We start from the raw sequence: 23,858 nt of genomic DNA, 5'->3' as shown, positions 1-23,858 counted from the left end.
CATCATTTTCATTGCCAGCTTAGCGATCTACAAACGACATCCTTTTCCAACTCAGCCCTCCATTTGGACGCATCCCAGCGTTCCGTTTGGTGCCAAAAATAACAGGACAACCTCTCGATGGGAAGAAAGGTTACTGGGAAGTTTCTTGTTAGGGAAAGCTCGCTAGTGCGATCCGGACCTCCCGCCAGGCTCCGTGGATCAATCTCAATCGTTCCCTCTAGGGTAGCAACGACTCCATCGAAAGGAAGACTCCACATCTCGCGAGAAGATCTTAGAGGCAGAAGATCACGCAAGATTAATGAAATGGCGATGAATAGTGGGATTAGTGGCCCCCATGATGATCAATGGTCCCATCCGACCCATTCAAATAGACTAGATCACCATGTTAGGCCATAAATAAAAATTGACCATTAACGGCCACATCATCTTCTCTGTTAAACTGAAAAAACCCACAGTGATGATGTGGGCCCCATTTGCTGATCTAGGATACTTTTCCAGTGGGCCACGATGTTAGGAATCCATCCCGCGTAATAGATGGACCCCATGCATCCAAGAAACAAAGGAGGAAACATGAATGCAGCCACCTATCTCAACCGTTCAATGAACAGTTCGAACGTGCTTCACGGCTATAAAAGGGGGCCGATCACTTAGGTGAGGGTTCGATTCCCCTCACCTAACGAGGTTTGGGCGAATGGTCTTCACCATAGGTTTGCTCCCTACAAGTGAGGGTTCGATTCCCCTCCTTGGCTTTACCCGATACACGTGGTTGTTGGTGATTGCGTGTATCCGCAGGGATTAGTCTCACTTCAAAAAAGAGGTGGGAACACCCTGTCTTCATAAAATAAAAGGGGGCCGATCGTCTCGAGATTCTCACCAGCACTTCAGGAGAGAAAAGAGAGAAAAGATAGGAGAGAAAGGAGGAAAAAAATATGAGTATTGGCGCTGAACTTGGTGTCGCATTGCACCGAGTCGACCAGGCCAGCTCGATTCGAGTGAAGTTAGGACCAGCTCTGTGTCCAAATCCTAGGAAACTACAAAAAGGGAGGAGAGAAGGAAGGAGGAGAAATAGGAGAAATCAACAGCTGAGCCCTAGCCTATTGTCACGACCAGCTGGTCAGACCTAGTTTGAAGGTCTTTAGCTTGCTGGGTCGCTGACATGTTAAGCTCAGGAAGTAGGCTTCCTTGCAGCCACCTCCCTTCTAGGTTCAGGTGCTGAGCGAGGAGTTTGAGCTAGTGCCATCAGGTGACGGTCTAAATAATTCAATTTTTGGATTAACTCACTAGGTGCATATGATTCTAACTGTTAGAATCAAAATACACTGGTTTAATGTCAACCAGGACATTGTAGTGTCTGTGTAAGATGCTGAGTCGACTCATCAGGCACTAAGGTCAGCTTAGGAGCCCAACGACGCCCCAAGGACGTTGCTTTGGAGCTTCAGCCAGGTACTAATGTAGGATGTGATAGAATGAATCGTCTGGTTTCACACCAGACCGTGGCTGCTAAGTCAAGTTCAATGATAGCCATAACCGCTGTGTGGTGCTAGATTTACTCATCCTCAGGAATGGGAATGAACTCCGGTCTCTGCCCAAGCTTTGTAAAGGAGCTCCGCCCTCACTGACAGCCAAGGCCTTGGTTGGACCAGCCCATGCTTAAGTCCGTTGGGTCAATTGTGGTGTAACTCTGGTTACAGCAAACTTGGTGGGCTGAAAGCCTGATAGATGATCCAAACCACGGCCAACCATGCCTCATGGAAGGCTGGCCATCTCGGTAGCCCCATGTTAATAGTGTTAGGTGACAAACCCTTTATTTCAGGCTTTCTAATAGTGCAACTCGGTAACTCATCGAGTCTCAATCTAATCCAAAGTTAGACTCGATAGGAAGGCCAGTAACATACCACAGAAGGATCGACTCGAGTTAGAGGTTAAGGCCTTTCTTAAGAGGCCTCCTTCGGACCCGTTCAAATCAGGAAATCCATCCCAGTCTGGTAGGGAAATAATCTCCCCACTCCCGATGAGGATGTCATAATAATACTAGGGCCTAAAACCCCAATTTGACCACCTTAGGGTACGACCTTAGCCAAGAGAAAGGGGTAAGACTCGAATCTAACTCCATACATGCATGAATTTGGGTGGGACTCGATCTTAAGGAGCGTGCGCACCTTACAGCAGCATTATTGAGCAAATCAAGATAGAAGGTGATGACTTCTTCCCCTTAAGCTTTCCATTTCTAATTTAGTTTAGGGAATAGTTTTCATTAGAACCTCAAATGTTATATTATAACATATGGTCACTTACATTAGTTATCAACTCTTAAGGCATGAGTTACATTTGGATTACAGTTGGTAGTTTGTGAACTATAATCGCATGCGATAATTACTTACATGATAGCTTCCTTTAAAGTCCCAATTGATAGATTATATATATGAATCTTGACCTATTGCAATAGTTATGAATTTAATGTTGAGCATGTATCTGACATGTTGTAACCATACATTGTCATATGTCAATGAATTGTTGTAAGTCGCTTGGAACTCATCTCACTACACCTACTAGTAGAAAAATTCCACTTATGTATGTGAGCCCACACTTAGGATGTAACGAGACAGAATATGTTAGAGATAAACCCTCGACTTGGAGGTTATTTGGGATGTGGAATACCAATGCAGGACTACCATCCATAGGTTGTCTTGCCTACATGGCCTTGGGAATGACTTCTTTACCGCTCTGATTTAACATTGCCTACATAGCCTCTTTACCGTTTCAATTTGGCATTTACTTCATGCTACATTTTACCGCTTCGATTTAAGTAATATTTGCCCTGCGTGGCTTCGATGGTTCATTCCCATATAACCATGCGATGGTAATTCCCACGTATTAAATTTAATTGGCCACTAGTCGATGGGCATTCATTAAACATCCTAAGGCGGGAAATCTCATGAGCCGGGGATGGTGGGAATGGGACACTATGCCCGAGCTGTCAGCCTACGCTGGGTGACGAGCCCCACGTAGTGACCTTTGAGTTTATTTAAATTGGCTGGTTATAATTGGAATAATAAAGGTTTGGCTAATCATGCATTCATAGCATACTAGCGATAACGGGTGGCTAATTCTGGATGTTGTAGCACATGCCCTTAGGCTTAGTGGGGTATCGTTTCGCTAGCTCCCAGACCATCGACTATCGACATACATACGTGATGTACGATGGCTTGGTCATTATATTATACGTGATGTACGCACGTAATGTGCTACGCTGGTGACCAGTCATATGCATGGGTAACGAGCCCAAGTCCGACTGGTTGAGCATTCCCGGATCGATGTACATTCACGCATCCATTTATTTAAACAAGACTGCATGATGTATTGTTTTGAATGCCTTGTTGTTTTTAACTATGCTTAGCTAAAGCGGCGGTGTGTAATCTTGAGGGGAATTCACACTGAGTTGGCTACTCATTCATCGAATATTCAACCGCACAGAGAATGCAGGTATAGGCGGGGACAACTACAAAGCAGGTCCCCGTGACGTGGCAGCAGGATTGGAGGAAGGATACTACGAGGAAGAGCAGCAGCAAGACACAATGGAATATTATGGGCTCAATCAGTAGTTGCAGTATTTCTTTTCTTGTTGGTCTTGGTATATTTGAAACTTATAAATTTTGTACTTAAGGTCCCCATCTGAGTGGACTAGGATTTTTGGATTATATAATATTATCTACGCTTGTTATGCTATCGCACTCTGATTTTGATATACTGCCAGTTACCTGATTAATTAACACTCGGGTTTTTGGGAAACGAGTTTTGTAATCAGGTTCTGGAAAACAGGGCGTTACAAAACTTGACTGAACAAAAGCTATTTTTTGCTCTTTCTTCTGTCAAGTACCTCACTTTCTCACTAAGCGAATGAATAATTTGGTGCACTCATGCAAATGTGCTACACCTAAGAGTGATCCAAACCATTCATCGGGTGGGTCATATAATTAGCATTCCCTTACCCAAAAATCAGGCACTCCACTCTTCAGCTGAGCAATAACTATACATTAAATCTGGACCATTGATCTTTTCAGGTGACAGTTGCGAGACACATTGATTTAGTATATGTCACCCACTAATTCTAAAAATGGAAAATGAGTTGTGGGCTCACTTTTAGATGTCACCCAACACCCACTAAGTTTCTATGTAATGATTGTCGAGGACATAAACATCTGCTTATGAGTAAACAGTTATACAATCAAAAGGCCTGAAACCTTGAACATGAATGATCTATTGTCTTAGCTAATAACTGAGAGCACTTCAATTGCACATTCTCAGTCAGTTCATAATTGCGTAACAATTGACATTAAACTTAAACTATATACTAGACTATAAGCTCCACCGGATGGATTTCATTATCAAGTGGTGAAATTGGATGCGAGCAGTGTTCGAAATATCGGTATCGCGCAATGTATCGCACCCTTGGGATACAGATACATTTCGGTTATCACACGGGATATATCGTTTGTATCGCATAATTTATCGCACTTTATGGGAAACATAGGGAAACATTGGGAAAATGGTTGAATTTTTCAATGAAATTTCAAGGATTATTAAAAAAGACCTTAATACACACTTTTAAATCATAGAATCTCAAGAAAGAGGTACACATAATAGGTTTCCTTTGTATAGGGTCATAAACTATGCGTTGTCCGACTGAACTAAGACCACTATATTCAAATATGATGTAAAACATTTATAAATGTATTAAGACATGCATGAAAATACAACCAATGGATCCTTACTCTTGCTCCGGTGGTAGACTCTCAGGAGTTTCAACACCCGGTCAAGGGTTCGAGTATCCATAGGTGGTGAAATCCCACTACAGCGTGTGTGTAGGGGTGTGTGCGTGTGTGAAAAAAAAAAAAAAAAGGTCATACAGATTTGGATGAAAGACAAAAAAATATCACCTTGATGTAAACTTTTGTGGCCCACAAAAGGTTTTCAATGGTCATTAACTACTCTTTCATGTAGTGCGGTCCACCTAACACTTTTATCTTATTCATTTCTGGCACCATGGCCTAAAATAAGTTGAAAAAGCATATGAACGGCGTGGATATACAATTCATACATCAAGGTGGCCCCTACAGTCAGGGGTCCCACCCACATTGCTGGTTCGAAGGTCTCACCCAAATTGGGCTTCACTGGTATCTAGCAAGAGATAGACGGACCCAATGTTGTCAAATCGCATATGCGATTGCATGCGATCAGCATATGTTGTTCGCATATGCGATCGCACAATCACATATGCCATGGCATTATTTTTTTCAAAAAAAAAAAATTTCTAAAAATTCTATAATAAAAAAAAAAGAGCAAAAAACTCGTCTAATTAGTACACATGATTAGATTGGGTTATTTTACTTATTTCATTAGAGTTTGAGTGTTTCATTAAGTGATATATTTAATTACTTATATCATATTATATAAATTTTAACAAAACAATCAACAAGCTACATTAAAAGATAACTAATCATTATAAACTTCGTACAAAGAAATTTTAATAATAAATGGATAACTTGAAACAACTTACAAGTTATAACTTACAACTTAATTTACAAAAAGTAAGCACAACTTATAAAATACAAAAAATAAACATAATTGAAATAATTGTAGAGAGATTAGAGTAAGAAAGAAAGAGGTGTAAGAGAGAAAGAGTAAGAGATTTAGAGCTTTGGAGTAAAGAATAGTGAAAATGGAGGGGATATGAGTGCCTAATTATAGTCAAAAGTTCTCCAATTTGAAAAAACAAAAATCTTCCGCTCTTGGCTATTGGGAAATATGCGATGGCATATGCACTATGCGATCGCATACTCGCATATGCAATTGCATATTTATCGCATATAAAAGTATGCCATGGCATACTTGCCAGGATCGCATATGGCATACTTGCCAGGATCGCATATGCGATCAACAGTATGTGCATATGCAATCGCATATGCGCATATGCGATCGCATTTGATAACAATGGACGGACCTATCAGGGACAGTATGGGGCCCACTATATTATATATGTTTAATCCACGTTGTCCATACATTTTGACATGTCATTTTAGGGCATGATCCTAAAAAAGAGGTAGATTTAAGGCTCAAGTGGACCACACCATATTAAATAGTGGTGATTGAGTTATTTGTCGTCCAATTTGTTCGAAACGTTGTAGGGTCCATCTTGATGTTTATTTGGCTATCCAACTTGTTCATAAGGTCATATAGACCTAAATGAAGGTAAAAAAATAAATATCGGCTTGGTCCAAAACTTGTCCCTACCGAAAAGTTATCAATTGTAAGCGTTCAATCTCCACTGCTTCCTGTGATGTGGTCCACTTGAGCCTTAAAAAGGTCCCATTTTTTATGATTGATGCGTTAAAATGATCATCTAGATTGAATGGACAGATTGGATAAAACATATACATCAAGTGGACCCCACAGCCCACACAGGGAGTTCGTCTCTAGGTAATGCCACGAGGAAGGGGAAGCGGATTGGCGGGTGTACCACAGACCATCGACCTGGTTGGTGTGTTAACGTCACCAAGTTCTATGGGTCCCATCATGAGGTATGTGTTATATCCAAACCATCCGTCCATTAGGCGGGCTTGTCATGAGGCTTGAGCCTAAAAATAAGACAGATCGAAAGATCAAGTGGACCATACGGTAAGGCAGTGGGGGATTGAATTTCTACCATTGATACCCTTTTAGGGGTCACAAAAGGTTTGGATCGATATGATATTTGTTATTCCTCTTCATCCAAGTCTGTGTAACCTTATTAACAAATTGGATGGAAAATAAACGTTATGGTGGGCCCTACAAATGTTTTAACGGTGAGAATAATTGTCCCCACTTCTATTTGTGGTGTGGTCCACTTGAGCTTTGGGTATGACTCATTTTTGGGCTAATGCTCTAAAATGATCTTGGAAAATGGATGAACGGTGTGGATATAATAAATACATCATTTTGGGGGCCATGTTACATTGATCTCCTTTGGAACATTTGTACAACTCGGAGTTGAGGAGCGCCAGCACTGCAAAGACACGTGCCACACCAATTGAGAAGCCATTGGCTACTAAAATGATCTCATCAAGTTTTATGGGCCCACCATAATGTATGTGTTATATCCACACCATCCATCATTTTGGAGAGATCATTTTAGGGCATTAGCCAAAGAATGAGGCAAATCCAAAGCTTGAGTGGACCCACCACAGAAAACAATGGAGATTGAATGCCCCCATTAAAAACTTCTTGGGGGCCATAGAAGTTTCCAATCAAGCTGATATTTATGTTTTCCCTTCATTCATGTTCGTGTTAACTTATTAACAGGTTGGATCACAAAAAAATCTCATGATAGGCCCTAGGAAGGTTTCAATGGTGGACATCACTGTCTCTATTGTTTTAAGTGGTGGGGTCCACTCGAGATTTGGGATTGCCTCATTCTGTCTCATTCCCTAAAATGATCTCTCCAAAATAATGGAAGGTGTGGATACAACACATACATCATGGTGGGGCCCACAAAACTTGTTGACATCACTTTAGTTGCGAATCTCGCCACTCTACCTATCAATATAGCTAATCCGCTCCCATTTTTGAAATAGAAAGGGTTCCAGAAGGACTGGAACCCTAAAATCTCTCAAAAATCCCCAAATTCCCTCATTCAAACCCAACTCTACAGGATTTTTTAGCAGATTTCTCACCGAAACCTCGTGCGCAATTTGAATCTTACTTCTATTCGAAGCAAAAAGGTAAGAAATCGAAATTGTTGAATTCAAAGCTTTTTCCTGTTTCTTCTTCCTTTTTTTTTGATTTTTTTTGGTAATTATGCTAGCCAAAAGGAATAAATCTACAAATAATATCTGTGATATTGTAAAAAATGGAGCGATATCGTGAGATATATCGCACGATACATAGAAATCTGTTTTTTATTCCTGAGGGATTTCTGGTGGATATCGTGTCGCTGGCCAGCGATAACGATAATATCGGCTGATAGAATCGATATTGTGAACACTGGATGCGAGCATGTGTATCCTCAACGAAATACTTCATCTATGAAGGAATTAGACTAAGGGATCTTCTTTCCCCTCTATTGTTCATTATCATTGCAGAAGCCCTCAGCAGAATACTCAGCAACAGATAGAGATGAAGGGTTAGTTGATGGGTGTGATATTTGTCACGAGAGGCTCAATCCAATGTTTTGAATAGCATCCGTAGCGTAGCATTGCGTCTATCACGCTAAGTAGCATTAGCAAATAACGTAAATCCCCTGTAGTGTACACTATAGGTAGAGTTGAACACAAACTAAGCCAATTCAGTTAGCTCGCCCAGTTCGACTCGAACAGCCTATTCAAGCTGGGCCGAGCCAGAAATCCCAACTTGTTTCAAAATCAGGCCGAGGCCGAGCTGTACGCCAGCCCGTTTGGTTCGGCTCGAACTTTGGCTCGGTTCGGCTCATCCAAGTATGAATGCAATACCCAAAAAAAAAAAAAACCTAACTTCCAAGTTTGCATTTTATTGTTCATTTATCCTCCACTTCACTTCTTTTGTCTACAATTACAAAATCAAACCGATCAAACAAGCTAAACTCAATCCGGGCCAAAAAATAAAACTCGAATCAGCTCGAACCTGGCTAGAACTCAAACCAGCTCGAACCTGACTCGAGTTCGGCTCGATTTGATTACCAAACCAGGCCGAGCTGACCAGGTTGGCTCAATGATCAAGCCAAGCCGAACTCAAGCCAAGCCCATTGGCTAAATAAGCCGAGATGAGCATGGGCAAAGTTCGGCCCCGTTCGACTCGTGTACAATCCTAGCCACAGGGGTCATAGTGTATGTAGCGTACGTGTAGAGTATGTAGCGTACGCGTAGAGTGTGTAGCGTACACTACTCTATTTTTTTATAAATGATCATTGTATTTTCTACTTAATACTCTCAACTTATGGGATTTTATTTTCTTTTCATACTTGTGTTTTCAATTAGACATTATTAATTAAAGTGGTTCGCTTAGAAAGTTGTTTTTAAGGGCTTGCTTAGAAAGTTGTTAATGTGATAATGATTTGATTTGATTTATATATGTGGATTGACTTTTGATAAATGATAATTAATAACTTGCTTGAACATGCTTTATACTTGAAAAAATAAATCATCTTTTAGGTTTTTTTTCTTACTATTTATCATATTTTTCCTATTTTTCAATTAAAAAATAGAAGTACCGTGTAGCTTATGCTACACGCTACGAAGGGTTGAATTCTACACAACACGCTACCGCTATTTAAAACACTAGCTCAATTTGTCTCACTTGCAATTTGCAAATGATACTCTTATTTCTCTGTTGCCAAGTTGAAATATGTATTAACTCTTAGATGCATCCTAAGGTCATTTGAGTCAGTTTTTAAGGTTGAGAATCAACTTATCTAAGGGCAAAATGATTGGGATTAATTTTGGGTGTCAATGCAGTAAGAGATCTTTATGGATGTAAACCGGTATCCCTGCCAAACACTAACTTGGATACCTCTTACATTGGCAGTCCATCCAAATGCCTTTGTCCAGTGCTTGCTAGAATGGGAAAGAGGCTAGCATCATGGAAAGGAAGTACTTATCTTTGAGGGGAGGACAAGGTATTACATAACCATGTCAGCCGGCATACCATCCAATAAGGCCCATATTGGGTGTTAACGGCCCATTCTTTGGTAGGAATATTGTCTGTCGGCTAGTGTCAGCTTGACCTACTGAAAGTCAATCAAATCTGCCCTAATAAAAAATAGGGTATGTTACATACATATAAATGCAACAAAAGGAAGATGGAAATTGAAAGAAAGAAAGAAAGAAAAAAAAGGTAATGGTTTGCCCTTCTTCCAATATTTCCCTAACCAGTCCATTCCGCTTCTACCAAATTTCGTGTTTTGATCCTCAACATAGGCCTAGAACCAGTTTAACTTTAATTTCCAAGTTTCCTTCATAGTTGAAGTGAAGAAGAAGAGGGAAAATGAGAAAATTAAAAATAAAAGATTTTCAAAATTGGCCCTTTTGTGGCTATATCAGCCCCACAACGGTGCCGATACCAAATGCATCAGCCTGTATGGTCCATATTTTTCACAACGGACTGATTCAGCCACCATACTGTGTAACAAGGGTGACCGTTTCCTTTACTAGGCCTACAACTAGTTTAAATTTAATTTCCAAGCTTCCTTCATGGTTGAAGTGAAGAAAGAAGAGGGAAGAAAATGAGAAAATTAAAATTAAAAGATTTTCAAAATTGGCCCTTGATGCTGTATCAGACCCACAACAGTGCCGATACCGGACATGTCAGCCTGTATGCGTATGGTCCATTTTTTCACAACAGAGATTCAGCCACCATATTGGGTAATGGGGTAACCGTTTCCTTTATGTCTCAGCCAATACGTAAACTTTTTAACACCAGGAGGGTCACCCTAATTAAGGCTGCTATAGCACTAACGAACAGCTCTAGTCGGAATTCGAGACATTCTAATGACTCCCCATCAGGCAATTCCGAATTCAAAGTATACAATTTCCCATCCGCATTTGGACTCAATCCCAGCTGGGGTAGAGAACAAAATTAAAAAATAAAAATAAAAATCCTGTTTAACTTTCTGTGGCAAGGGGCGGAGGCGAATCACAAATTCCATTTGCTAGATTGGAAGTTTGTAAGCCAACCAATCAGGGGGGAGCTGACATAAGATCTTCAAAGATGAATGGTGCGCTTTTAGGCAAGTAGACATGGAGGTTCAGTACCAAAAAATATGCTTTGGAGAGGAAAGGGTATCCCCATCCCTCTATAGAAGCTCGGGTTGTTGGAAAGCTGTTGCATCGCTAGAGCAATCTGTTCTTCAAGGTATAGGCTATGAGATTGGAAATGTTGTGTCAATCATGTTTTAGGACAATTAATTGCAGTTGTCTTTCAGTAAGCTACATTCTGTGGCTGCTAATAAAGAAGCTAACGTGGCCAATTCTTACAAGCTGGTGGGAAATCAGATCGTTTGGACTTCTCTTTTCAGAAGAAATCTCTCTCAAGTTGAAAAGGCAGATTTTGTTCATTTACTGGCTGCGTTTTGTGCCGCTCGTCCATTGTAAGGAGGACAGTCTAGTTTGGCTTTGAGACCCTTTGTGGAATTTTTCCGTAAAAATCACTGGTCTGGAATCTTCCCTAACGCCGACAGACAGCATGCCACCCACAAGTTTGACATGAAAGTTGAAGGCTTCTTCGAGAGTTATTTTGTTTGCATGGTCAGTGGATAGGAACTGAATTCCCACTATCGATCATCTTCAGGGGATGCATTTCATCTTAGACAATGGATGTTGTTTGTGCTTGAATGACAAGGAAACTGTTGATCATCTTCTCATCCATTGTCCTCTTGCATCAGCTATTTGGAACTAGTGGCAAGAGGGCTATACCTAAATTGATTCATCTCCTTTTCGATGCTTGGAGAATGGGCCCTTAGTGCAAAGGAAGAGTTATTTGGAAGCTATGTTTAGGGGCCATCCTTTAGGCTATTTGAGGTGAAAGAAACAATCACTAATTTAACAATGTCAGCGCCCCGATCTCTACTGTTTATTTATCAAGTCAAACAGCTTGTATGCTCTTGGGCAGAGACTTCAGGCCTGTTTTGGTCGTTTCTAGCCCATGATCCCTAGCTTCCCGTCTAGCAGTTCTTCATATTGTCTTGAAGCTGTAATTTGCCTTTGGGCCTTCTCTTTCAATAAAGCATTATTTACCAATAAAAAAATGAGATTAAACTTAAAGTGCATGCCTGCAGTAACCAATAGCATGAAGGTAAAAGAATCTAAACAATGTTTCAGGTCCATGAGACTCAAGTACGTGCCTGTTTGTCCGTATGCAAAGCAAGTTGCCTTGGTCCGTTGAAAAATTGCTGGAACAATGGGCTCCACAGTCTCACGATATACCTGTAATGAGAAATAAAAATCATAACTGGCTAAATGATAGCTAGTACAAAGACGGAAACATGTCCAGCTCTTAAATTTGATACTCACTTCATCATTCGAAACCTCTTCATCAAGCACCGCATCAAAAACAAATTCATGTTTCTCAACATACTCTGTTAGATCGACCTGCAGTTCCATAACAGAATCACATTTTGGTGGGAAACCCCCACATATTAGTTGCCAGTTCCGCAGACACTTCCACCCGTATGGGAATCACAAAGTTTGGTACATTTTCCATAAAGCAAAGACGTGGCGATAAAATTGCTATACAGAATAAGGAGATGAGAAAAATATAAAAGTTCTTGCAGAAGGTCACAAGCATCAGTTAGCATCATCTAGGCCTCTGAAGCCTGTTTAGTTTGCCTTTTCCAGATGCTGGAAATGATTAGTGCTCAGAGCCCTCACTTTCCTGATTGATGTAATGATTGTTAGCGAGCAAGCAGACAAAAAGAGAACATACGAAACAGGGTTCTTAAGGGAAACACTTCCCACGCTTTTAAAACCAAAGTGAACTCTACACAGCTTGCTTTGAATTATCTACACGGTAACATGAGCAAGGGTTGGCCTAAGTAACAGAAGGAATTGTTGTAGATCTGTGAAGGAATCAATAAATCTTAAATCAAGACTTTAAGATTGTGCATGTAGGCAATTAAAGGGCGACAGCAAAATTGTGGAAAAACTTGAACTAACGATTTGCATGCATACTGTTCCAAAAATGTATGCATGTGCATTATGAACCCTATACTGAAATGGCACCCACAATCACTGAAAGTCTATGTCATAAAGCTCAAACTCTTGTTTTGAGCCTGTGAGTATTCATATGAATTTTGAGCACACACCCTTGCCATATACTGAAAATATGCACACCCACCCTTACAGAATATGAACAAAACCATTCACAACACTCACCAGCTGATTAAATCAAGACCTTCAACTCTGACCTGAGCTAAATACCACCCATTACAGAGCATGTAACATAGCCTATCACTAGAGAATTCTTGCAGAATGTTACGTTTACAATTGGAACGTTTAAGTTGATGAAGCCAGTCCTGAATATAAGCCCTTGTGATTCAACCAAGGAACCCCATAAAAATATGTAGTGTCATGCACCATGCCCCTTTATTTATTTTCACCTTCATTGTGGCAGTTGCTCACCTTCGAGAACCATCACACAGGTTGCATATTAGTATCCTCTTAAACTTATCTTTGCTCTTTGCCCTCCAACACATTTTAATAAAGAAAAAAAAATGATTAGGTGGTCTGTAATAATTGCCATAAAGGACTACTGGGCTATCATATCATTTCAGTTGAGAGCATAGTTACCGGGAAACCAAATTCCCCTCGCAAGCACCTACACGTCCTGCTTCTTGCTTCCCACATCTGTTTCATGCTTCCAACTAACCACTATAATGACCATTGTAAGTGAGACATGTCAAGCATCCATTTCTCTCATCTTTTTCCGCATCCATTCATTGGTCTGGTAAGTTTGATGCGGACACAGGTGCATTCAAGGTGTACCAACGAAGAAAGCGTCAACCACAAGTGCCGTCCTTGTGGATAGGCGAATATTGAGGAGCTGAAGACCTTTCACATGTGATTGGACATATAGAAGACCCCACTTAGGGAAGACACATGTGAAGGAAGATTGGAGAAAGAAGACCGAGCGCCCAAACTTTCCCATACTTATGTTATTTGCACGTTTTTTGACTTAGTTAGGGGTCTTTTAGTAATCTTATATCTTTATTTGCTTATCCTAGGAGTATTTTAGTAATTTTATGTCTTTATTTGCTTATTTAAGTGGGGTAAAGCCCTAAACACGAATTTCAACTATTGATTAATGAAAAGCAAACCCTTTGGTTGCCTCCTTCCTCTCTTCTCTCTAATGGTGCTTCTTCTCTCCCCTTGATCTTCTTCTTTTAATTTCTTCTTGTGCCCCTCTAACTTCCTCAAGGTAATAACTTTCTTCCTTCTATCTTTCAGTTTTGGCTAATTCTTCTTCGATCAAAATCTTGAGAACCGATCTAAACCCTAAATCCCCAAATTCTCAAATCCCTAATCCGAGAAATTTCTTAGTTCTTCAGACTAGTGATCTTCATTGATCGATTGGGTGTGACCATGCAAGATCGGGAGGTCTCATCTCTCGCCGGATCCAACCTAAGTAGTAATTGAATTCCATACTCCATGGTTGTAGTGATGGCCCGCTCCATTGCATGTTTCCTTTATGATTTTCTCAGTTATGATGATTACTGTTAGAATTTTAGATCATTTATTCATTTTATTTCCGCTGTTTAATTATCTCCATGAGCATGCATCATAATTAGGGCTGTCCTGCGTCAAATTTGGTATCAAAGCCTAGGCTTGCATGGTTTTTGTCTAGATCGAGTTATCAAATTAGGGTTTTGATTTTTAGGTTTAACTTAGGAAAGTTCCAGGTTTAGAAAGTTTTCAATTTTAGAAACTTTCCAATTTTAGAAAGTTCCTAATCTGGAAAATTTCCAGATTTGAGTTGTTTCCTGTTTCAACTTAATTGTGTCAGTTCATAGTAGTTTTGCATTCATCGCATTCATCTTGAAAGTCATAACTCCTAGTAGTCTAGTTAGGTAGAGTTTGGTTCAAGTCTTCATTGTATGCCCACGAGAAGAGGTAGAGGTTTCGGACTTCAACCTACCATGAATAACGAGCAGTTATCTAAGCAACTTGCTCAATTGATACAAAAGATAACCGCCCTAGAAGCGGGTCAAAGGCGTGAGTTTGCCCGCCTTGAAAACCAAATTACCACTACCATGACTAAGGTGGAGCAACTAGAGGCGTCCCAAAAGGAAAACCCCGCTGTAGGGGAAGATGCGCACTCCCAAGTAGAAGGAATCATTGAAGAACGTGCTGCCACACGTGATGGTAGTGAGGATAGAGATCGTGGTAACGGTCGTGGTGTGATGCGAGAGGCACGAGCCACATGTGGTCATCAAGACCGTTATGATCCAAATGAGCGTGCGATGAAGAGTGTGAGAGTTGAGGCCCCGAGTTTTGATGGACACTTGGATCCCAAGGCATTCCTTGACTGGGTTGCTGACATGGACCACTACTTTGAGTGGTATGGCATGTCAGAAAACCGTCAAATGCGGTTTGCTAAGATGAAGCTTGTGGGTCAAGCCAAGCTCTTCTGGACCAACACCGAGCGTAGGATAGAGAGAGTTGGTAGAGCCCCTATCACACATTGGTATGAGATGAAAGAGAACTTGAAGGAGGAGTACCTTCCTCTCTCATACCGTCAGAAGCTCCTTGACCAATGGCAATCCTTACGCCAAGGGCCAATGCCTGCCGCTGACTACATTGCTAAATTTGAAGAGTATGTGATGCGATGTGATATCCGAGAAGACCCTCTAGTAACGCTCTCGCGTTTTAAGACGGGCCTTGGTGCGGATCTTCAGCGCGAGCTTATTACTCGGCCCTTAACGGACTTAAATGAAGCATATCAAGTCGTGCAGGAGTTAGAGCAGTATCTGAAGGCTCCTGTCTTTCGTCGTTTTGAGTCCCGAGACTCCAATGCTAGATCTAGTTCCCAAAGAACTAGACCTAATATTGGTAATCAACCTAGGGCACAGGCGACCATTCCGCCTAGGCCTAGGGAGGACAAGGGCAAAGGGGTTCTTGGTGCCGGTCCTAGTAACGTGAGCCAAGTGAGGTGCTATGAGTGTGGCAACCTTGGCCACATGTCTAATCAGTGTCCTACGAAGAGCCGTGGGAGAGCCTTAGTTATAGGCGAGTCCCACGAGGGTGGAGATGACCAGGGTGATTATGAAGTTGAAGAGTATCACCCTGAAGGAGGACTTACTGATGAAGAAGTGGATGGAGAAGCAACGCTTGCAGTAGTCAGGCGTGTGTTAGCTCAGTCTAGAAGTAGTGCTGACTAGCGTCGAAGCACTATCTTCTACACTATTGCCAAGTGTGGTGAAAAAAATTGTAAGGTGATAGTGGACAGTGGAAGTTGTTAGAATGTGATTTCCACTAGCACCTTAGATCGCTTAAAACTGAAATCCACACCTCATCCAGACCCGTATAAAGTTTCTTGGGTTGACAAGACATCCCTACCTGTCACCCAGTAATGTCTAGTCCCCATCGAGTTTGGGTCATACAAAGAGTCCCTGTGGTGTGATGTTTTACCTATGGATGTGGGACATGTTATCCTAGGTAGACCGTGGCTATTCGATAATGATGTCACGATCTTTGGCCGTTCGAATGCGTGTACTTTTATGTATAATGGTAAAAAGATCAAACTTAATCCCATGCCACCTGAGAATACACTAGGGAAGAAGAAGGATGATAAGGCAAGTGAGCCTAGAGAAATGGGGAAATCCAAACCTAAGTCTTTACATATAATCAGCGCAAGAAAGTTTGAAAAAGAGGCTAAGGAGGATTCTATGGTGTATGCCCTTGTGGCTAGAGAAATTACACCTGAGGTTCCATCAGAGTTGCCCTGTGAGGTGACCTCGGTCCTGAAGGAATACAGTGATGTATTTCCTGAAGACTTACCGAATGAGTTGCCACCTATGAGGGACATACAGCATGCCATTGATCTTGTCCCAGGGTCTACTTTACCGAACCTTCCTCACTACAGGATGAACCCTGCAGCGCATGCAGAGTTGAAGAAGCAAATTGATGAGCTTCTGCAAAAGGATTTCATCCAAGAGAGTATGAGCCCGTGTGACATGCCTGCATTGTTGACGCCAAAGAAAGACGGCACGTGGCGCATGTGTGTGGACAGCCGTGCCATAAACAAAATTACTGTCAAGTATAGGTTCCCTATACCTACACTTGATGATATGCTTGACATGATGGCCAGGTCTACTATATTCTCTAAAATAGACCTCAAGAGTGGATATCACCAAATTCGTATACGCCCAGGAGATGAGTGGAAGACGGCGTTTAAGACAAAAGATGGGCTATATGAGTGGTTGGTCATGCCATTCGGCTTGACTAACGCACCCAGTACTTTCATGCGGGTGATGACACAAACTTTGAGGCCGTTCATGGAAAAATTCCTAGTGGTGTACTTTGCCGATATTCTTATTTATAGTACCACTAAGGAATCACACCTTGAACATTTAAAGAAGGTCTGTAGTGTCCTTAGGAAGGAAAAGTTGTACGCTAATCTTAAGAAATGTGCATTCATGTCTAACCAAGTTGTGTTCTTGGGATTTATACTGTCATCTGAAGGGATGCGGGCAGACCCTGAAAAAGTCAGGGCCATAGTTGACTGGCCAGAACCAAGGAACATTCATGAGGTGCAAAGTTTTCACGGCCTAGCAACTTTTTATCATCGGTTCATTAGGGGTTTTAGCACGATCATGGCTCCCATTACCGAGTGCATGAAAAAGGGAGAGTTCGTGTGGTCTAAAGCCGCCGTCAAGGCTTTTAAAGAAATTAAGGGCAAGATGGTGGAAGCTCCTGTCATGCATCTACCTGACTTTTCTAAAGTCTTTGTAGTAGCGTGCGATGCGTCTGGTGTCGGTATAGGTGGAGTATTGAGTCAAGAAGGACACCCAGTGGCCTATTTCAGTGAAAAACTGAATGAGGCAAAACAAAAATACTCCACTTACGACAAAGAATTTTATGCGGTAGTGCAATCCCTGAGACATTGGCGACACTACCTCCTACCGCAAGAATTCATTTTGTTTTCTGACCATGAGGCTTTGAGATATTTGCATTCTCAGAAGAAACTCAACCCAAGGCATGCCAAGTGGGTAGCGTTTCTTCAGGAATATTCGTTTGTTTTGAAACACAAGGCCGGGGTTGAAAACAAACCAGCGGATGCCCTTAGTAGGAGAGTGGCGTTGCTCAACTCCTTGAGTGTAGAGGTAGTCAGATTTGAGCAACTGAAAGATGAATACCCCATATGTCCTGATTTTGGGGGTACTTACGCGTCGCTCTCTAGTGACCAGCATATTATGGGTGAATATGTTCTTAAAGATGGTTTTCTTTTCAAGGGAGACAGACTTTGTATTCCCCGTATGTCCCTTCGTGAATTCCTCATCTGGGAGCTTCATTCAGGAGGGATAGCTGGCCATTTTGGTCGTGATAAGACCATTGCCCTCGTGGAAAATCGTTTCTATTGGCCAAGCCTCAAGCGAGACGTAGCCAAAGTTTTATGGCAATGTCGAACATGTCAGCTGGCAAAGCAAAGAAAGCAAAATACCGGGCTGTACACGCCATTGCCAGTGCTACATGCTCCGTGGCAGGACATTAGTATGGACTTCGTGCTCGAGCTTCCCAAGACTATAAAAAAGCACGATTCCGTTTTTGTCGTTGTGGACCGTTTTTCTAAAATGGCGCATTTCCTCCCATGTTCGAAGACGTCAGATGCGTCTCATGTTGCTCGTATCTTTTTTGATGGTGTGGTGCGTCTCCATGGGTTACCTAAAACCATAGTGTCTGATCGTGATGTTCGATTCACTAGCTATTTTTGGAAGACACTGTGGCACATTATGGAAACTCGTTTGCAATTTTCTACTGCTTACCACCCACAAACAGATGGTCAAACTGAAGTGGTAAACCGTAGCCTTGGAAATCTTCTACGTTGTCTAGTGGGTGAACATGTTAAGACTTGGGACCTAATTTTACCAACTGCTGAACTTGCTTATAATGGGTCAGTTAATAGATCTACAGGGTTGAGTCCTTTTGAAATTGTAAGTGATTATAAACCTAGAATGCCCATAGATCTCTTACCTATGTCTGTTACCCAAAGGTCTTCTGAGTCAGCCGATGCATTCGCACGCCATATTCATGATTTGCATACACATATTAGACAGCGGTTAAATAAGAGCAATGATGATTATAAAGTTTCAGCTGATTCTCATCGTAGAGTGCAAGAATTTCAAGAAGAAGACTATGTAATGGTGCGAATAAGGCCAGAGCGATTCTCTCAAGGATCAGCAAAGAAATTACAAGCGCGTAGTGCTGGACCATTCAAGATATTACAAAAGGTTGGGTCCAACGCGTATCGGGTTGACCTTCCATCTGAAATGAGCATTAATCCAACTTTTAATGTGGAAGATCTATTCCGTGCCCATATTCCCATTGTTGATACATCGTCTCTTTCATGGCCTTTTTCTGAGTTTGCTACCCAACCCCTTCCACCCCCTCCTCCACCCATTACCCATAAAGAAGCAATTGAGGAAATCTTGGATGACGAGATATTATCCACGAGAGATGGGGGTTTCCAAAGGTATCTTGTCAGGTGGAAAAACAAACCATCGTCTAAATCTACGTGGCTGTCGGGCGACGCATTGCAGGGTATTGATCCAGATCTACTTGAGCGCTACAAAAGTTTCAACTCGTCAGGGTCGAGTTTTTCTCACCCGAGGGGAATTGATGCGGACACAGGTGCATTCAAGGTGTACCAACGAAGAAAGCGCCAACCACAAGTGCCGTCCTTGTGGATAGGCGAATATTGAGGAGCTGAAGACCTTTCACATGTGATTGGACATATAGAAGACCCCACTTAGGGAAGACACATGTGAAGGAAGATTGGAGAAAGAAGACCGAGCGCCCAAACTTTCCCATACTTATGTTATTTGCACGTTTTTTGACTTAGTTAGGGGTCTTTTAGTAATCATATATCTTTATTTGCTTATCCTAGGGGTATTTTAGTAATTTTATGTCTTTATTTGCTTATTTAAGTGGGGTAAAGCCCTAAACACGAATTTCAACTATTGATTAATGAAAAGCAAACCCTTTGGTTGCCTCCTTCCTCTCTTCTCTCTAATGGTGCTTCTTCTCTCCCCTTGATCTTCTTCTTCTAATTTCTTCTTGTGCCCCTCTAACTTCCTCAAGGTAATAACTTTCTTCCTTCTATCTTTCAGTTTTGGCTAATTCTTCTTCGATCAAAATCTTGAGAACCGATCTAAACCTTAAATCCCCAAATTCTCAAATCTCTAATCCGAGAAATTTCTTGGTTCTTCGGACTAGTGATCTTCATTGATCGATTGGGTGTGACCATGCAAGATCGGGAGGTCTCATCCCTCGCCGGATCCAACCTAAGTAGTAATTGAATTCCATACTCCATGGTTGTAGTGATGGCCCGCTCCATTGCATGTTTCCTTTATGATTTTCTCAGTTATGATGATTACTGTTAGAATTTTAGATCATTTATTCATTTTATTTCCGATGTTTAATTATCTCCATGAGCATGCATCATAATTAGGGCTGTCCTGCGTCAAAGTTGGTAACTATGGTAATGAGAAAAGAAAATACCAAAATGATAAATTTGGATTGTGCGGATGACACAGCATGTGCCAAAAATATTATGCATACGAATGGTTATCAGTAGTATTTACATGACTCGCATCTTGGCAAGGGAAACATTTCTTGAGAAATGGATTATAAACAGGAAGCAGTTAATAATCATGCCATGCTGCAGATTCCATTTTAGAAAAATCATACTTCATTCAAATTCAACTGCATTTTCTTAAGACATGGTACAGAGGATGAAAAATCAACTAGTCACAGTGAAAATGTTTTAGCTAAAGCCTGTAACCAGCCAATAGCATACCCTGTCATTAAGAAAAGAAAGTAAACTGGAATTTGCAGGATGACTGTAAGTTATAATAACATTTTCAACCGTTGAAAAGATTAAAGATTCTAAAACAGTAACTATGCACAAACCCATCCACTCAATGCTCACCTTCAGTTTAGTCTCGTGAACTGTAAGAAAATTGGAATTGGGTTCTATTGTAATGATGTCTTCCTCTTTCTTTGATACTTCCTTTTTGTTAAGGGGCCTCTTACGAACCTGCAGTCCAGCCATCACAAATATACTATCAGAACAAAAAATAAATTAAATAGTTTTCATTCAGCTACAGGAAATCAACCAAGGTTCATATTTTCTTATGCAAAAGTTGCCAATTATTGTCACAAATTCAATTCAAAGTTTCTTCTTTACACACTCAACAAATTTGATACCCATGTTTGCTGTGATAAGCATTCTATTTATACTTATTGAGCGGTGATTTGAGAAAGAAAAGTCACTGGGCAAACAGAAAAGGATCATACCACAACTTTAATCTTGGCAACAGAACCGCTCTTTTCTCTATCCGCTGAAAAACTCTTCAGAAGATAATTTTCTGGCACCCCACGAGGAGGTTTGTTCATCTGCTTGTTGGACGAAAATCCCAGTTCAGAAGCATCAAAGCTTCCACCTCGAGAAGAATGGAAGGAGGAAAAGCCATTGTATGGACCGGGAACCGGTATCTAACCACAAGATAATACCAAAAAATCAGTATTAAAAAATAAAAAAGGACAAACTCATGTCTAAGAAAATCTAATAGAAAATTGAAATAACCATTGGCAGATTATAAGAACTTTAATTCACGGAGTCAGAATCATGAATTGAGGTTGTCCATTTATTCAACTTTGATGTACTTGTCTTGCTGAACATTGATTAAAACCCTTCATGAGTCATAATGCAGTCCACCAAACCAACCTTAATTTTACAGAAAATCAATGTAAAATTGTCAAATGGACCACTCCTTAGCCTGGATGGAGGAAACTGAATTTTGATGGATCATCAGTGAGTACCCCACTGCAGAGCGCTCAGATGCAATCAGCAGGTTTTGCCATTGCCAAGTGCTGTACACAGGGTGTGCAAGAGTAATGTAGCGGAATTTTACGCCTTGTTTCATGGTTTACAGCTTGCTCTGACCACTGGGAGCAGGTACCTTGGAATCTAAGGCGACACCTTAGTTGTTGTCACACCATCGAAGGGAATTGGGAGGCATCTTGGGAGTTCAAGAACTCCATCAAATGTTGTAGATTTATTTTATTTTTTCGTAGGTTTTCTGCTCAACAAGACGGATGCTCATGCATGGAGCATCAACCACATTCATCAGGAAGATAATGTTGAGGCTGGCACATTAGCAAGGAAAAAACTGCACACTCCTCATACTTGGTTTCAGCCCTAACTTTATTTTGTATGGTATGTATAATGACTCTTTCACATGTACTTACTTTCGTTTTAAGTAGAGGAAGAGGTTCCATAACCTCGGAAAAAGGATTGGCTCTAGGGACTGAGCATGGGGGTCCCAATCCTCAACCCATCAGTTGCTCATTGACTGTTCGAGCATCTTCTGCGCTGAGAGCGAATCACCGCATGCCAGTTGGGGAATGGACTGGGAACAGCCCCCTATATATTTTTGGAGCAAAAAGAAAATAAAAGTGCAGTCCAGCAGACAGTTTATTCAACTGAGAAATCACAATGCACTGATCATTGTCTGTCTTGTCATTCCAAGAAGGGATTGATTTATTGAGAAGGGAAAATGATTTAATTCTCATTCTGTGCTGCACAAAAATTGGACATACTGCAAGACATAAATTTTTTGTCAGAACCATTCATCAGGTGGACTGCATTAAGAATGGTCTGGGTTAAAAAATATCACTGATTGCACATCTCTTTCCCCTTTATATTTTTTTTTTTTTTTTAATGAATCACTGATTGCACAATCTTAACACTCCAATCTGCGATCAATGGATGGACAGCAGAAAGAAATAAACAATGGTCTGCATTGGACAGTAAAAGAACCACAAATTGGACTTGATTGACCAATCTTCAGATGGTGGCAACTCAAGTGGGACCCACCAACAAACCATCTGGATCACTGGAACATAATGACACGTCCTAATTTTCTGCAAGTCACAAGACAAATCCATGGACTTCACAGTTGTTAGAAAGCCCTATGGAAATGTATGGAGAGCTACAACTCATCAATGCATCAGTAATGGAATTAAAGAAATGAAACAAGTCCAACTCTCAAAAAAGCAGAGATTTTTCTCAGCACAAGCAAGATTACCAAATCAAATTAGATTTGTCCAAATTTCAAACATAGATTCAAACTCAAATTCAACAGATCCAATCATGGAATTGCTATTTAAACATTGACGCTAAATAAGAAACACAAATAGCAGAAAGAAGATTTCCTTACATCCGAGAGGAGCTCAGTGTCAAACGAGTGCAGATCCAAGATCCCAGGGCTAAGCTCACTCGGTGAAACATAATCCTCCTCCCCATTTTTCCGCTGGCTCGACGATCGGGAGCAAATAGGAGGTGTCGACGGCTCAGAGAAAAGTTCCCCGCTTCCATTGCTCCGCTGCTGCACGCTACGGAACATCCTCGAATAGTTCTGCTATCGATTCAAAAGAAAGAGAGCACATGATCAGACGATCAGCATCTGAAAAACCAGCAGAAGATCGATTTACTGAGAAAGGGAAAGAGACGAAGAGATCGATTACTGGAAGAGAAGCGGCGGCAGCGGCGGTGGAGGATTGGAGGTGTTGGAGGCCCGCGGATTGGAGCCATTTGCTGTTATTGGAAGAGGCTTCGGAGAAATTGTCTGAGTATTGGCGCTGGTGGTGGGCAGAAGTTGAAGATCGCTGCATCTGTCTCCCAACGGCATTCATCTCTTCTCTCTCTTATCTGGAGATCAGGTGTTTGATGAAAGCCCTGGGAGAGTATGAAGGCGATCTGAGCTCAAGAGCTTCGCTGCTGCCGGCGGAACAGTAAAAAAGGCAGGCAGAGAGAGAGAGAGAGAGAGAGAGAGAGAGAAGCGGCTTTTACTTGCCTCTCTCTGGAGACGAGGAATCGAAGATTTTTTCAGAGAGAGAGAGAGAGAGAGAGAGAGGACTAGGATTTAAGGAGAGCAATGAAACGGTTTGAATGTTTTGAAAGGGAAGACCGGGGACAGCTACGAGGGAGGCGTACGAGGCGATAGTAAGGGTTCCAACCAATGGAGGGGCAACACGTGGGGTTTCGAGCTTGCACACGTGTGGTGGTCGTGCAGACTAGCGTAGGGGAACTTGCAAGAAGATAAAATATACGCGTCTTATACGAGGAGGCCGATT

The 23,858-nt window shown here is 41.4% G+C and overlaps 1 protein-coding gene across 2 annotated transcripts in view; it reads right to left on the bottom strand.

Annotated features, from left to right (window-relative positions):
• LOC131256638 (kinesin-like protein KIN-13B) overlaps positions 1-23,580 on the bottom strand; it is a 35,935-nt gene extending 12,355 nt beyond the window's left edge. The window contains exons 1-6 of one of the 2 annotated variants that reach the window (XM_058257583.1): positions 23,250-23,580; positions 22,943-23,143; positions 21,018-21,215; positions 20,650-20,757; positions 12,018-12,095; positions 11,845-11,930 (exon numbers count right to left, since the gene is read on the bottom strand). In XM_058257583.1, coding sequence (XP_058113566.1) covers positions 11,845-11,930; positions 12,018-12,095; positions 20,650-20,757; positions 21,018-21,215; positions 22,943-23,143; positions 23,250-23,417 — 839 coding nt within the window. In that variant the 5' untranslated portion in view covers positions 23,418-23,580. The remainder of the gene's footprint in view (positions 1-11,844; positions 11,931-12,017; positions 12,096-20,649; positions 20,758-21,017; positions 21,216-22,942; positions 23,144-23,249) is intronic. The other variant, XM_058257594.1, reaches the window with a different exon arrangement.
• Positions 23,581-23,858: the final 278 nt, after the last annotated feature.

Source organism: Magnolia sinica, chromosome 1 (assembly GCF_029962835.1).
Source record: "Magnolia sinica isolate HGM2019 chromosome 1, MsV1, whole genome shotgun sequence".
NCBI classification, from domain to species: Eukaryota; Viridiplantae; Streptophyta; class Magnoliopsida; order Magnoliales; family Magnoliaceae; genus Magnolia; species Magnolia sinica.
This window is presented reverse-complemented; position numbering and strand designations above follow the sequence as displayed.